Below are 13,473 nucleotides of genomic sequence, written 5' to 3' on the forward strand. Positions count from 1 at the left end.
ATGTATTCATCTGGGTTCATCTGGGTTTTACCATTTTACCTGGCCTATATCATGACTATATAGAGAGTAGAGAGCCATTTGACCTGGCCTATATCATGACTATATAGGGAATAGAGAGCCATTTGACCAGGCCTATATCATGACTATATAGGGAATAGAGAGCCATTTGACCAGGCCTATATCATGACTATATAGGGAATAGAGAACCATTTGACCAGGCCTATATCATGACTATATAGAGAGTAGAGAGCCATTTAAGATACAGTCCTTCTTTATCCGAGACATGACGATTTGCCAGTTGTATGTGGTCTGGTTCGCCCAATGTCTGATTCATCAATAGATTTCCATGACAACTGTCTCTGACCCCTGACCTGTGACCTTCAGGGCGGGAAGGGAACTCCGGGACCCAAAGGAGATGACGGAGAGCCTGGAAACCCTGGCCTGGACGTGAGTCACACCGTCTATATCCATCTATATCTATCCCCCTATACCTGGACGTGAGTCACACCGTCTCTATCTGCCTCTCTATCCCTCTCTATCTGTCTCTCTATCCCTCTCTATCTGTCTCTCTATCCCTCTCTATCTGTCTCTCTATCCCTCTCTATCTGTCTCTCTATCCCTCTCTATCTGTCTCTCTATCCCTCTCTATCTGTCTCTCTATCCCTCTCTATCTGTCTCTCTATCCCTCTATATCTGTCTCTCTATACCTCCCTATCTGTTTCTCTATCCCTCTCTATCTGTCTCCTCCTTCTCCCTCTCCTTCTTCTCCCCCTCCTTCCCTTTCCCTCCCTTTCTTTCCCTCCCCAGTCTCTCCCTCTTTCTGCCTCTCCTTCTTCTCCCCCTCCTTCTCTTTCCCCCCCAGTCTCTCCCTCCCTTTTCTCTCCCTCCCCAGTCTCTCCCTCCCTTTTCTCTCCCTCCCCAGTCTCTCCCTCCCTTTTCTCTCCCTCCCCAGTCACTCCCACCATTTTCTCTCTCTCCCCAGTCTCTCCCTCCCCAGTCTCTCCCTCCCCAGTCTCTCCCCCCTCAGCCTCTCCCTCCCCAGTCTCTGCCTCCCCAGTCTCTCCCTCCCCAGTCTCTCCCTCCTCAGCCTCTCCCTCCCCAGTCTCTCCCTCCCCAGTCTCTCCCTCCCTAGTCACTCCCTCCCCAGTCTTTCCCTCCCCAGTCTCTCCCTCCCTTTTCTCTCCCTCCCCAGTCTCTCCCTCCTTCTTCTCTCCCTCCCCAGTCTCTCCCTCCTTCTTCTCTACCTCCCCAGTCTCTCCCTCCCTTTTCTCTCCCTCCCCAGTCTCTCCCTCCCCAGTCTCTCCCTCCCCAGTCTCTCCCTCCCTTTCTCTCCCTCTATCTTTCAGTCTTGCAGCTGGTAACACTTTATGTTCTGGACGCAGTGTGTGTGTGTATGTGTGTGTTTGTGTGTGTGTGTGTGTGTGTGTGTGTGTATTAAAAGCTGTGAGCTGCTGCAGCTGTGTATGTGTCATTGTCATGGATACCAGGAAATGAGGGGAGAGTATGTGGGAAGCTCATTTCTCTTGTTGAACCCCAGTAATGTGTTATAGTCCCAGTGATGTGTTATAGTCCCTGTGGTGTGTTATAGTCCCAGTCCCAGTGATGTGTTATAGTCCCAGTGGTGTGTTATAGTCCCAGTCCCAGTGATGTGTTATAGTCCCAGTGATGTGTTATAGTCCCAGTGATGGTTATAGTCCCAGTGATGTGTTATAGTCCCAGTGATGTGTTATAGTCCCAGTGATGTGTTATAGTCTCAGTGATGTGTTATAGTCCCAGTGATGTGTTATAGTCCCAGTGATGTGTTATAGTCCCAGTGATGTGTTATAGTCCCAGTGATATGTTATAGTCCCAGTCCCAGTATTGTGTTATAGTCCCAGTGGTGTGTTATAGTCCCAGTGATGTGTTATAGTCCCAGTCCCAGTATTGTGTTATAGTCCCAGTGGTGTGTTATAGTCCCAGTGATGTATTATAGTCCCAGTGATGTGTTATAGTCCCAGTGATGTGTTATAGTCCCAGTCCCAGTATTGTGTTATAGTCCCAGTGGTGTGTTATAGTCCCAGTGATGTATTATAGTCCCAGTGATGTATTATAGTGCCAGTGATGTATTATAGTCCCAGTGATGTGTTATAGTCCCAGTCCTAGTATTGTGTTATAGTCCCAGTGGTGTGGTATAGTCCCAGTGATGTATTATAGTCCCAGTGATGTGTTATAGTCCTAGTGATGTGTTATAGTCCCAGTGATGTGTTATAGTCCCAGTGATGTGTTATAGTCCCAGTCCCAGTATTGTGTTATAGTCCCAGTGGTGTGTTATAGTCCCAGTGATGTATTATAGTCCCAGTGTTGTGTTATAGTCCCAGTCCCAGTGATGTGTTATAGTCCCAGTGGTGTGTTATAGTCCCAGTCCCAGTGATGTGTTATAGTCCCAGTCCCAGTGATGTGTTATAGTCCCAGTCCCAGTGTTTTGTTATAGTCCCAGTGATGTGTTATAGTCCCAGTGATGTGTTATAGTCCCAGTGATGTGTTATAGTCCCAGTCCCAGTGATGTGTTATAGTCCCAGTGATGTGTTATAGTCCCAGTGATGTGTTATAGTCCCAGTGATCTGTTATAGTCTCAGTGATGTGTTATAGTCCCAGTCCCAGTGGTGTGTTATAGTCCCAGTGATGTGTTATAGTCCCAGTGATGTGTTATAGTCCCAGTGATGTGTTGTAGTCCCAGTCCCAGTAGTGTGTTATAGTCCCAGTGATGTGTTATAGTCCCAGTCCCAGTGATGTGTTATGGTCCCAGTCCTAGTTATGTGTTATAGTCCCAGTCCCAGTAATGTGTTATAGTCCCAGTGATGTGTTATAGTCCCAGTCCCAGTGATGTGTTATAGTCCCAGTCCCAGTGATGTCTTATAGTCCCAGTGATGTGTTATAGTCCCAGTCCCAGTGATGTGTTATAGTGGGACTGGGACTGGGACTATGCTGGGACTGGTCTCTATGCCCCATCCCTCAGCCCTCACCTCAGCCCTCCCCTCAGCCCTCTCCTCAGCCCCATACCTCAGCCCTCCCCTCAGCCCTTGCTCTATGCCCCATCCCTCAGCCCTCACCTCAGCCCTCCCCTCAGCCCTCTCCTCCGCCCCATACCTCAGCCCTCCCCTCAGCCCTTGCTCTATGCCCCATCCATCAGCCCTCCCCTCAACCCCATCCCTCAGCCCTCTCCTCCGCCCCATACCTCAGCCCTCCCCTCAGCCCTTGCTCTATGCCCCATCCATCAGCCCTCCCCTCAGCCCCATCCCTCATCCCTCCCCTCAACCCCATCCCTCAGCCCTCTCCTCAGCCCCATACCTCAACCCTCCCCTCAACCCCATTCGTCAGCCCTCCCCTCAACCCCATCCCTCAGCCCTCCCCTCAGCCCTCACAGCCCCGTCCCTCATCCCTCACAGCCCCATCCCCCAGTCCTTACCTCAGCCCCATCCCTCATCCCTCACAGCCCCATCCCTCAGTCCTCACCTCAGCCCCATTCCTCATCCCTCAAAGCCCCATCCCTCAGTCCTTACCTCAGCCCCGTCCCTCATCCCTCACAGCCCCATCCCTCAGCCCTCACCTCAGCCCCATCCCTCATCCCTTCCAGCCACATCCCTCAGCCCTCCCCTCACCCCCATACCTCAACCCTCCAGTAGTCACTAGTCAGGCAGTAGACAGTCGTCACTAGTCAGGCAGTAGACAGTATACAGTAGACAGTCGTCACTAGTCAGGAAGTAGACAGTAGTCACTAGTCAGGCAGTAGACAGTAGTCACTAGTCAGGCAGTAGACAGTATATAGTAGTCACTAGTCAGGCAGTAGACAGTAGTCACTAGTCAGGCAGTAGACAGTATACAGTAGTCACTAGTCAGGCAGTAGACAGTATACAGTAGTCACTAGTCAGGCAGTAGACAGTATACAGTAGTCACTAGTCAGGCAGTAGACAGTAGACAGTAGACAGTAGACAGTCGTCACTAGTCAGGCAGTAGACAGTAGACAGTAGTCAGTAGACTGTAGGCAGTAGACAGTAGACAGTAGACAGTAGACAGTAGGCAGAAGACAGTCGTCACTAGTCAGGCAGTAGACAGTAGACAGTAGTCACTAGTCAGGCAGTAGACAGTAGACAGTAGACAGTAGACAGTAGTCACTAGTCAGGCAGTAGACAGTAGACAGTAGACAGCAGACAGTAGACAGTAGTCACTAGTCAGACAGTAGACAGTAGACAGTCGACAGTAGACAGTAGACAGTCATCACCAGTCAGGCAGTAGACAGTAGGCACTAGTCAGACAGTAGACAGTAGACAGTAGTCACTAGTCCGGCAATAGACAGTAGACAGTAGTCAGGCAGTAGACAGTAGGCAGTCGTCACTAGTCAGGCAGTAGACAGTAGACAATAGACACTAGTCAGGCAGTAGACAGTAGACAGTAGACATTAGTCACTAGTCAGGCAGTAGACAGTAGTCAGTAGACAGTAGTCACTAGTCAGACAGTAGACAGTAGTCAGTAGTCAGGCAATAGACAGTAGACAGTCGTCACTAGTCAGGCAGTAGACAGTAGACAGTAGACAGTCGTCACTAGTCAGGAATTAGACAGTAGTCACTAGTCAGGCAGTAGACAGTAGTCACTAGTCAGGCAGTAGACAGTATATAGTAGTCACTAGTCAGGCAGTAGACAGTAGTCACTAGTCAGGCAGTAGACAGTATACAGTAGTCACTAGTCAGGCAGTAGACAGTATACAGTAGTCACTAGTCAGGCAGTAGACAGTATACAGTAGTCACTAGTCAGGCAGTAGACAGTAGACAGTAGACAGTAGACAGTCGTCACTAGTCAGGCAGTAGACAGTAGACAGTAGTCAGTAGACTGTAGGCAGTAGACAGTAGACAGTAGACAGTAGACAGTAGGCAGTAGACAGTCGTCACTAGTCAGGCAGTAGACAGTAGACAGTAGTCACTAGTCAGGCAGTAGACAGTAGACAGTAGACAGTAGACAGTAGACAGTAGACAGTAGTCACTAGTCAGGCAGTAGACAGTAGACAGTAGACAGCAGACAGTAGACAGTAGTCACTAGTCAGACAGTAGACAGTAGACAGTCGACAGTAGACAGTAGACAGTCATCACCAGTCAGGCAGTAGACAGTAGGCACTAGTCAGACAGTAGACAGTAGTCACTAGTCCGGCAATAGACAGTAGACAGTAGTCAGGCAGTAGACAGTAGACAGTCGTCACTAGTCAGGCAGTAGACAGTAGACAATAGACACTAGTCAGGCAGTAGACAGTAGACAGTAGACATTAGTCACTAGTCAGGCAGTAGACAGTAGTCAGTAGACAGTCATCACCAGTCAGGCAGTAGACAGTAGGCACTAGTGAGACAGTAGACAGTAGTCACTAGTCCGGCAATAGACAGTAGACAGTAGTCAGGCAGTAGACAGTAGACAATAGACACTAGTCAGGCAGTAGACAGTAGACATTAGTCACTAGTCAGGCAGTAGACAGTAGTCAGTAGACAGTAGTCACTAGTCAGACAGTAGACAGTAGTCAGTAGTCAGGCAATAGACAGTAGACAGTCGTCACTAGTCAGACAGTAGACAGTAGTCACTAGTCAGGCAGTAGACAGTAGTCAGTAGACAGTAGTCACTAGTCAGGCAGTAGACATTAGTCACTAGTCAGGCAGTAGACAGTAGTCAGTAGACAGTAGTCACTAGTCAGGCAGTAGACAGTAGTCAGTAGACAGTAGTCACTAGTCAGACAGTAGACAGAAGTCACTAGTCAGGCAGTAGACAGTAGTCAGTTGACAGTAGTCACTAGTCAGGCAGTAGACAGTAGACAGTAGTCAGTAGTCAGGCAGTAGACAGTAGTCACTAGTCAGGCAGTAGACAGTAGTCACTAGTCAGGCAGTAGACAGTAGTCACTAGTCAGGCAGTAGACAGGAGTCAGTAGACAGTAGTCACTAGTCAGGCAGTAGACAGTAGTCAGTAGACAGTAGTCACTAGTCAGGCAGTAGACAGTAGTCACTAGTCAGGCAGTAGACAGTAGTCAGTAGACAGTAGTCACTAGTCAGGCAGTAGACAGTAGTCAGTAGACAGTAGTCACTAGTCAGGCAGTTGACAGTAGACAGTCATCGCTAGTCAGGCAGTAGACAGTAGTCACTAGTCAGGCAGTAGACAGTAGTCACTAGTCAGGCAGTAGACAGTAGTCAGTAGTCACTAGTCAGGCAGTAGACAGTAGACAGTAGTCACTAGTCAGGCAGTAGACAGTAGTCAGTAGACAGTAGTCACTAGTCAGGCAGTAGACAGTAGACAGTAGACAGTAGTCACTAGTCAGGCAGTAGACAGTAGACAGTAGTCACAAGTCAGGCAGTAGACAGTAGTCAGTAGACAGTAGTCACTAGTCAGGCAGTAGACAGTAGTCACTAGTCAGACAGTAGACAGTAGACAGTAGTCACTAGTCAGGCAATAGACAGTAGACAGTAGACAGTAGTCACTAGTCAGGCAGTAGACAGTAGACAGTAGTCACTAGTCAGGCAGTAGTCAGTAGTCAGTAGACAGTCATCACTAGTCAGGCAGTAGTCAGTAGACAGTAGTCACTAGTCAGGCAGTAAACAGTAGTCACTAGTCAGACAGTAGACAGTAGTCACTAGTCAGGCAGTAGTCAGTATACAGTAGACAGTAGACAGTAGTCACTAGTCAGGCAGTAGTCAGTAGACAGTAGTCACTAGTCAGGCAGTAGACAGTAGACAGTGGTCACTAGTCAGGCAGTAGACAGTATACAGTAGACAGTAGACAGTAGTCACTAGTCAGGCAGTAGTCAGTAGACAGTAGTCACTAGTCAGGCAGTAGACAGTAGTCACTAGTCAGGCAGTAGTCAGTAGTCAGTAGACAGTCGTCACTAGTCAGGCAGTAGTCAGTAGACAGTAGTCACTAGTCAGGCAGTAAACAGTAGTCACTAGTCAGACAGTAGACAGTAGACAGTAGTCACTAGTCAGGCAGTAGTCAGTAGACAGTAGACAGTAGTCACTAGTCAGGCAGTAGACAGTATACAGTAGACAGTAGACAGTAGTCACTAGTCAGGCAGTAGACAGTAGACAGTAGTCACTAGTCAGGCAGTAGACAGTAGACAGTAGTCACTAGTCAGGCAGTAGACAGTAGTCACTAGTCAGGCAGTAGACTGTAGACAGTAGTCACTAGTCAGGCAGTAGACAGTAGTCACTAGTCAGACAGTAGTCACTAGTCAGGCAGTAGACAGTAGACAGTAGTCACTAGTCAGGCAGTAGACAGTAGACAGTAGTCACTAGTCAGGCAGTAGACAGTAGACAGTAGTCACTAGTTAGGCAGTAGACAGTAGTCACTAGTCAGGCAGTAGACAGTAGTCAGTAGACAGTAGTCACTAGTCAGGCAGTTGACAGTAGACAGTCATCGCTAGTCAGGCAGTAGACAGTAGTCACTAGTCAGGCAGTAGACAGTAGTCACTAGTCAGGCAGTAGACAGTAGTCAGTAGTCACTAGTCAGGCAGTAGACAGTAGACAGTAGTCACTAGTCAGGCAGTAGACAGTAGTCAGTAGACAGTAGTCACTAGTCAGGCAGTAGACAGTAGACAGTAGACAGTAGTCACTAGTCAGGCAGTAGACAGTAGACAGTAGTCACAAGTCAGGCAGTAGACAGTAGTCAGTAGACAGTAGTCACTAGTCAGGCAGTAGACAGTAGTCACTAGTCAGACAGTAGACAGTAGACAGTAGTCACTAGTCAGGCAATAGACAGTAGACAGTAGACAGTAGTCACTAGTCAGGCAGTAGACAGTAGACAGTAGTCACTAGTCAGGCAGTAGTCAGTAGTCAGTAGACAGTCATCACTAGTCAGGCAGTAGTCAGTAGACAGTAGTCACTAGTCAGGCAGTAAACAGTAGTCACTAGTCAGACAGTAGACAGTAGTCACTAGTCAGGCAGTAGTCAGTATACAGTAGACAGTAGACAGTAGTCACTAGTCAGGCAGTAGTCAGTAGACAGTAGTCACTAGTCAGGCAGTAGACAGTAGACAGTGGTCACTAGTCAGGCAGTAGACAGTATACAGTAGACAGTAGACAGTAGTCACTAGTCAGGCAGTAGTCAGTAGACAGTAGTCACTAGTCAGGCAGTAGACAGTAGTCACTAGTCAGGCAGTAGTCAGTAGTCAGTAGACAGTCGTCACTAGTCAGGCAGTAGTCAGTAGACAGTAGTCACTAGTCAGGCAGTAAACAGTAGTCACTAGTCAGACAGTAGACAGTAGACAGTAGTCACTAGTCAGGCAGTAGTCAGTAGACAGTAGACAGTAGTCACTAGTCAGGCAGTAGACAGTATACAGTAGACAGTAGACAGTAGTCACTAGTCAGGCAGTAGACAGTAGACAGTAGTCACTAGTCAGGCAGTAGACAGTAGACAGTAGTCACTAGTCAGGCAGTAGACAGTAGTCACTAGTCAGGCAGTAGACTGTAGACAGTAGTCACTAGTCAGGCAGTAGACAGTAGTCACTAGTCAGACAGTAGTCACTAGTCAGGCAGTAGACAGTAGACAGTAGTCACTAGTCAGGCAGTAGACAGTAGACAGTAGTCACTAGTCAGGCAGTAGACAGTAGACAGTAGTCACTAGTTAGGCAGTAGACAGTAGTCACTAGTCAGGCAGTAGACAGTAGTCAGTAGACAGTAGTCACTAGTCAGGCAGTTGACAGTAGACAGTCATCGCTAGTCAGGCAGTAGACAGTAGTCACTAGTCAGGCAGTAGACAGTAGTCACTAGTCAGGCAGTAGACAGTAGTCAGTAGTCACTAGTCAGGCAGTAGACAGTAGACAGTAGTCACTAGTCAGGCAGTAGACAGTAGTCAGTAGACAGTAGTCACTAGTCAGGCAGTAGACAGTAGACAGTAGACAGTAGTCACTAGTCAGGCAGTAGACAGTAGACAGTAGTCACAAGTCAGGCAGTAGACAGTAGTCAGTAGACAGTAGTCACTAGTCAGGCAGTAGACAGTAGTCACTAGTCAGACAGTAGACAGTAGACAGTAGTCACTAGTCAGGCAATAGACAGTAGACAGTAGACAGTAGTCACTAGTCAGGCAGTAGACAGTAGACAGTAGTCACTAGTCAGGCAGTAGTCAGTAGTCAGTAGACAGTCATCACTAGTCAGGCAGTAGTCAGTAGACAGTAGTCACTAGTCAGGCAGTAAACAGTAGTCACTAGTCAGACAGTAGACAGTAGTCACTAGTCAGGCAGTAGTCAGTATACAGTAGACAGTAGACAGTAGTCACTAGTCAGGCAGTAGTCAGTAGACAGTAGTCACTAGTCAGGCAGTAGACAGTAGACAGTGGTCACTAGTCAGGCAGTAGACAGTATACAGTAGACAGTAGACAGTAGTCACTAGTCAGGCAGTAGTCAGTAGACAGTAGTCACTAGTCAGGCAGTAGACAGTAGTCACTAGTCAGGCAGTAGTCAGTAGACAGTCGTCACTAGTCAGGCAGTAGTCAGTAGACAGTAGTCACTAGTCAGGCAGTAAACAGTAGTCACTAGTCAGACAGTAGACAGTAGACAGTAGTCACTAGTCAGGCAGTAGTCAGTAGACAGTAGACAGTAGTCACTAGTCAGGCAGTAGACAGTATACAGTAGACAGTAGACAGTAGTCACTAGTCAGGCAGTAGACAGTAGACAGTAGTCACTAGTCAGGCAGTAGACAGTAGACAGTAGTCACTAGTCAGGCAGTAGACAGTAGTCACTAGTCAGGCAGTAGACTGTAGACAGTAGTCACTAGTCAGGCAGTAGACAGTAGTCACTAGTCAGACAGTAGTCACTAGTCAGGCAGTAGACAGTAGACAGTAGTCACTAGTCAGGCAGTAGACAGTAGACAGTAGTCACTAGTCAGGCAGTAGACAGTAGACAGTAGTCACTAGTTAGGCAGTAGACAGTAGTCACTAGTCAGGCAGTAGACTGTAGACAGTAGACAGTAGTCACTAGTCAGGCAGTAGACAGTAGACAGTAGACAGTATAGTCCACCTGTTTTGAGTGAACTTTGACCCCAGAGATAATAATATAGGTTACTCATCTGTTGTCTCACCCTCTCTCACGACACTGTCAAAGTTTCACTACCTGTATTGTATGTTACTAAGTCTCTACCTGTCTCTCCTCTGCAGAACGACTCCCCAGGACTCCCAGGGAACAAAGGAGCCAAAGGTCACCGAGGACCTGAAGGAAACCCGGTAAGACAGAGAGATCAATTACATTTATTTCATAAAACCCTTTTTACATCAGCAGTTGTCACAAAGTGCTTTACAGATTCCCAGCCTTGAACCCCATAGAGCAAGCAATGCAGCGGCAGAAGCACAGTGACTAGGAGAAACTGTCTAGATGGAAGGAACCTATTGGAAGAAACCCAGACAGGAACCAGGCTTCTAGGGCTGGCCCACCCTCTTCTATAGATGGATGGAAGAGAGGCAGACAGCCAGCGAGACAGCGACAGAGAGACAGAGAGAGAGAGAGACAGAGAGACAGATAGACAAGAGAGACAGAGAGACAGATAGAGAGAGACAGAGAGACAGATAGACAAGAGAGAAACAGAGACACAGAGACAGAGAGAGAGACAGAGACAGAGAGAGAGACAGAGAGACAGATAGACAAGAGAGAAACAGAGACACAGAGACAGAGAGAGAGAGACAGAGACAGAGAGACAGATAGACAAGAGAGAAACAGAGACACAGAGACAGAGAGAGAGACAGAGACAGAGAGAGAGACAGAGAGACAGATAGACAAGAGAGAAACAGAGACACAGAGACAGAGACAGAGAGAGAGACAGAGAGACAGATAGACAAGAGAGAAACAGAGACACAGAGACAGAGAGAGAGACAGAGACACAGAGAGAGACAGAGAGAGAGAGACAGAGAGACAGATAGACAAGAGAGAAACAGAGACACAGAGACAGAGACAGAGAGAGAGACAGAGACACAGAGACAGAGAGAGAGACAGAGAGACAGATAGACAAGAGAGATGCACTCAATGTAGCACTTGGAGATTTTTTTCTTTGTTATAAATTCAACTTATTATTATTTAAAGAGAGACGGAGAGATGGTGTGAGAGAGAGGGGTTACAGTCTCTCCCCCTCTGTTTTTCCCTGGCTAGTAGCTAGGCTGCATATTTATAGGATAAACAGTTTGAGTTATGTGTTTGTGGGAAGTGTGCTACGCTCAGCCTACAATTAACTGCTGTGTGCGTGTGGTTGTATCCTCTTCGTCAAGAAAAAATGCTCGTAAATTGAATATTCTCTGCTTGAAACAAACAGATGGGAGTGAGGGCAATGGAAGGACGAAAAGAGAGAGACGTAGAACCATTGAAAGATCCTGTTGTTGAAGCAGAGAGACGTAGAACTATTGAAAGACCCTGAAGCAGAGAGAGACGTAGAACTATTGAAAGACCCTGAAGCAGAGAGAGACGTAGAACTATTGAAAGACCCTGAAGCAGAGAGAGACGTAGAACTATGGAAAGACCCTGAAGCAGAGAGAGACGTAGAACTATGGAAAGACCCTGAAGCAGAGAGAGACGTAGAACTATTGAAAGACCCTGTTGTTGAAGCAGAGAGAGACGTAGAACTATTGAAAGACCCTGTTGTTGAAGCAGAGGGACGTAGAACTATTGAAAGACCCTGTTGTTGAAGCAGAGAGACGTAGAACTATTGAAAGACCCTGTTGTTGAAGCAGAGAGACGTAGAACTATTGAAAGACCCTGTTGTTGAAGCAGAGAGACGTAGAACTATTGAAAGACCCTATTGTTGAAGCAGAGAGACGTAGAACTATTGAAAGACCCTGTTGTTGAAGCAGAGAGACGTAGAACTATTGAAAGACCCTGTTGTTGAAGCAGAGGGACGTAGAACTATTGAAAGACCCTGTTGTTGAAGCAGAGAGACGTAGAACTATTGAAAGACCCTGTTGTTGAAGCAGAGGGACGTAGAACTATTGAAAGACCCTGTTGTTGAAGCAGAGAGACAGTTGAATTCCATGTTTTCTTAAATGTTTTCATCTGTCGTTCTGCCCGTTGGAAGCTGTGCTTTTCAAAGAACATCTGTTATGTTATTACAGTAGGGCCACTACACTAACTAGCCCCTTTCATCTACTACAGTAGGGCTCCTACACTAACTAGCCCCATTCATCTATTACAGTAGGGCTCCTCTACTAGCCCCATTCATCTATTACAGTAGGGATACTACACTAACTAGCCCCATTAATCTATTACAGTAGGGCTTCTACACTAACTAGCTCCATTAATCTATTACAGTAGGGCTCCTACACTAACTAGCCCCATTCATCTATTACAGTAGGGCTCCTCTACTAGCCCCATTCATCTATTACAGTAGGGCTCCTACACTAACTAGCCCCATTCATCTATTACAGTAGGGCTCCTCTACTAGCCCCATCCATCTAGTACAGTAGGGTTACTACACTAACTAGCCCCATTCATCTATTACAGTAGGGCTCCTACACTAACTAGCCCCATTCATCTATTACAGTAGGGCTCCTCTACTAGCCCCATTTATCTTTTACAGTAGGGCTCCTACACTAACTAGCCCCATTCATCTATTACAGTAGGGCCACTACACTAACTAGCCCCTTTCATCTACTACAGTAGGGCTCCTACACTAACTAGCCCCATTCATCTATTACAGTAGGGCTCCTCTACTAGCCCCATTCATCTATTACAGTAGGGATACTACACTAACTAGCCCCATTAATCTATTACAGTAGGGCTTCTACACTAACTAGCTCCATTAATCTATTACAGTAGGGCTCCTACACTAACTAGCCCCATTCATCTATTACAGTAGGGCTCCTCTACTAGCCCCATTCATCTATTACAGTAGGGCTCCTACACTAACTAGCCCCATTCATCTATTACAGTAGGGCTCCTCTACTAGCCCCATCCATCTAGTACAGTAGGGTTACTACACTAACTAGCCCCATTCATCTATTACAGTAGGGCTCCTACACTAACTAGCCCCATTCATCTATTACAGTAGGGCTCCTCTACTAGCCCCATTTATCTTTTACAGTAGGGCTCCTACACTAACTAGCCCCATTCATCTATTACAGTAGGGCTCCTACACTAACTAGCCCCATTCATTTATTACAGTAGGGCTCCTCTACTAGCCCCATTCATCTATTACAGTAGGGCTCCTACACTAACTAGCCCCATTCATCTATTACAGTAGGGCTCCTCTACTAGCCCCATTTATCTTTTACAGTAGGGCTCCTACACTAACTAGCCCCATTCATCTATTACAGTAGGGCTCCTACACTAACTAGCCCCATTCATTTATTACAGTAGGACTACTACACTAACTAGCCCCATTCATCTATTACAGTAGGGCTTCTACACTAACTAGCCCCATTCATCTATTACAGTAGGGCTCCTCTACTAGCCCCATTCATCTATTACAGTAGGACTTCTACACTAACTAGCCCCATTCATCTATTA

At 47.0% G+C, this 13,473-nt stretch overlaps 1 protein-coding gene across 1 annotated transcript in view; it reads left to right on the plus strand.

Moving 5' to 3' along the window:
• The window catches only part of col6a1 (collagen, type VI, alpha 1), a 65,753-nt gene that overhangs the window by 33,129 nt on the left and 19,151 nt on the right, over positions 1–13,473 (plus strand). Inside the window, exons 23-24 of the mRNA XM_090226049.1 lie at positions 385–447; positions 10,146–10,211. Coding sequence (XP_090082175.1) covers positions 385–447; positions 10,146–10,211 — 129 coding nt within the window. The remainder of the gene's footprint in view (positions 1–384; positions 448–10,145; positions 10,212–13,473) is intronic.

This window comes from Oncorhynchus mykiss, chromosome 28, assembly GCF_057628025.1.
Source record: "Oncorhynchus mykiss isolate SJ-2025 chromosome 28, ASM5762802v1, whole genome shotgun sequence".
In the NCBI taxonomy this organism is placed as follows: domain Eukaryota; kingdom Metazoa; phylum Chordata; class Actinopteri; order Salmoniformes; family Salmonidae; genus Oncorhynchus; species Oncorhynchus mykiss.